Here is a 2940-nt window from a genome sequence, read left to right as displayed (position 1 = left end):
ATCAATTTAAACAGATTATGCATTTGCAATTTATAGTAGTTGGTACACTTTCAATATACAGACACAGAAACTCTTGAGTCAATGTAGCAAGCTGTGTATTAATTTCTTTATATAGGTAAATATAGCTCTATCCATTTACCTACCTACCTGCTTATATTGCCAAGCATGCATCCACCCATTCATATATTTCAGATTCCATCTGCTCATGTATTAATCTATTGAGTGATTCATCTATTTGTCTCCTTAAAATTTACCAGTAACCTATATATTCCAGACTCTTTACATGTACTCAGAATAGGGCGATATTACACAACACAATATGCAAAAACTGACAGTACCAGGCAATTGGATAATTATTAGTAGTTATAGTAGTTCAGTTTTATGAAGATAAACTGACTCAAGTTCAATAGAAAGAGGACAAGAAAAAAGTAAACAAAAGTACTTTCTAGGTTAAACTGTCATCAAAACTGTATCAATTTGGGAATATAATATTCCCTGCTCTCAATTTATAAATTGCTCTCTATAAAATTAATAGATTTGACCAGATGACTTCTGTTTTCTAAAAACTCCAATTATTACTCACATTAAAAAAATGTTGAAGGACCACTCTCTCATGGGGGTCTGTAAGTTAAATACTATAGTTAGCCAGGAAGGAAATGGCTCAGATTCTTCAGGACCTCACTATTTACAATGTGGTTTTGAATACAAAAATGATATAGTAAGCATCAAAGTACCAAAATAATTCATTACTATTTAGAAAGTAAACAAGTATCCATATTTGTAAGTGAACAAACCAGATGCTGCCTCTAAATAGCATGACTTGGAAAAGTCACTGTTTTCTTTAGGTGTAGTTTCAACTTTTATAGAATAGGACTGTGGATAGGATTTGTTGTACATGACTCTAGGATCTTCTCTCTCTCTCTCTCTCTCTCTCTCTCTCTCTCTCACACACACACACACACACACACATGTACACACACAGAGACACACATGAACGATAAGAATTTTATTGGAGTTTACTATACTGTTTCAAAACTATGGAGCCTACTCTAGGTGATGTAGGAACTGAAGATTTATAAGGCACATTCTTATTCTTCAAAAATGTTTTATAAACAATATTAAATAGCAAACACTTTTACTTATCAAGAACCCTCCACTTCTTTCTGACTTTTGCATTAAAAACCATTCATCAGCACTTTGCCCGCAATGGGGAAATCCTGTTGCTCCTTTGGTTCACAGGGTACTGCTTGTGGGCAATTAAGAGGACCAGAACTCAGTGACTGATGAGATTGATGACTAAATCAGTTCTCTCACCAACTACTTGATTTCTTGCAATGGTGTCTTTATGTTGAGAGGGATAAGAGCTGAACAGTCTTTAATTTTTATATGAAGAAAATTAAGGGATCTGATCAGTTTTCTTAGACTTGAAGACATGGCTGCTTAGTTTCCTCATGGACTGATTGACATCTTTATTTCTAAGAGTATAGATCACTGGATTCAAGAGGGGAGTGAATATAGTATAAAACACTGAGAGTACTTTGTCTATTGGGAAATTTGTGAAAGGCCACACATAGATGAAAATGCATGGGCCAAAGAAAAGGGTTACAACAGTAAAGTGGGCACTGCAAGTGGACAGGGCTTTAGAGGACCCGCCAGAGGAACGCTGCCGAACGGTGACCAGAATAATGGTGTAGGAGATCACCAACAGGATGAAGCACACCAGGGCAATCATGCCGCTGGTAGAGATCATGAACACCCCCAGAATGTATGTGTCTACGCAGGCGAGTTTAATTACCAAAGGGAGGTCACAAAAGAAGCTGTCTACTTCATTGGGTCCACAGAAGGGCAGATTCACAGTAAACGCTAACTGACTCAGAGCATGGAAGATGCCCACAATCCAGGAAAGTATCACAAGCCCAATGCACATTCTCCGGCTCATGATGACCAAGTAACGCAGAGGCTTACATATAGCCACGTACCTATCAAAGGACATGGATATCAGCAGGACAATCTCAGCACCTCCTAAGAGGTGTAGAAAGAATATCTGCGTTATGCAGCCTTCAAAAGAGATGACTTTGTGCTCACTGAGGAAGTCTGCAATCATTTTGGGGGTGGCAAATGAGGCCAGGGACATGTCAATGAAGGAGAGATTGCCCAGCAGGAAGTACATGGGGGAGTGAAGACGGGGCTCTAATACAATTGTCAGCACAATGAGGAGGTTCCCCAGCACAGTGGCTGCATAGACTACAGAGAAAAACAGGAAGTAGAACATCTGGAGCTCTGAAGACCCAGACAAACCTCGAAGAATGAATTCTGTCACCATGGACTGATTGCTCCAGGCCATATTCATTCTGATTTCTGGAAGAATTCTGTCATTTCCAAATGGGAAGAGAACTATGAAAAAATTACAGCATTGAAACTCCAAGTGAGAATTTTTACATAGAATAGTTTACTGGCTCCAGATAGTTCTCTCTTGTGCCTTTTCCCAAATCACAGTGGTTGAATATTTTCCCCAAAGGCCTTTATAGATATTTTAAAAGATTCAATTAAAGATCTGTTCTTATAACCTAAAAATTTGTTTTATAAGAAAAAATGCAAATATTCATAAAAGAAACAAAAATAAAAGTATTCAAATATTTTCTTCTTAGTTTGTGAAATACTTTAAAATTTCACAGCTAGTTCCTGGCTTGGTGGCTCACACCTGTAATCCCAGTGGCTTCAGAGGCTAAGACAGGAAGATCACAAGTTCAAAGCCAGCCTCAGTAACTTAGCAGGGCCCTAAGCAACTTAGTGAGACCCTGTCTCAAAGTACAAAATAAAAAAAGGGCTGGGGATGTGGCTTAGTTGTTAAACACCCCTGGGCTCAATTCCCAGTACCAAACCAAACAACATTAAACAAAGAAATAAATTTCACAACTTACTGCCAACAGGTTTTAATAG

The 2940-nt window shown here is 38.1% G+C and overlaps 1 protein-coding gene across 1 annotated transcript; it reads right to left on the bottom strand.

The window, feature by feature from the left end:
• Positions 1-1396: 1396 nt before the first annotated feature.
• On the bottom strand, positions 1397-2350 carry LOC114088169 (olfactory receptor 4K3). The gene has a single exon (XM_027929751.2). It carries the CDS (start codon positions 2348-2350, stop codon positions 1397-1399), a length of 954 nt encoding a protein of 317 aa, XP_027785552.2.
• Between the last annotated feature and the right edge of the window lie 590 nt (positions 2351-2940).

This window comes from Marmota flaviventris, chromosome 2 (genome assembly GCF_047511675.1).
Source record: "Marmota flaviventris isolate mMarFla1 chromosome 2, mMarFla1.hap1, whole genome shotgun sequence".
NCBI lineage: Eukaryota > Metazoa > Chordata > Mammalia > Rodentia > Sciuridae > Marmota > Marmota flaviventris.
The sequence above is the reverse complement of the archived record's forward strand: the minus strand, read 5'-3'. Positions and strand labels throughout refer to the sequence as shown.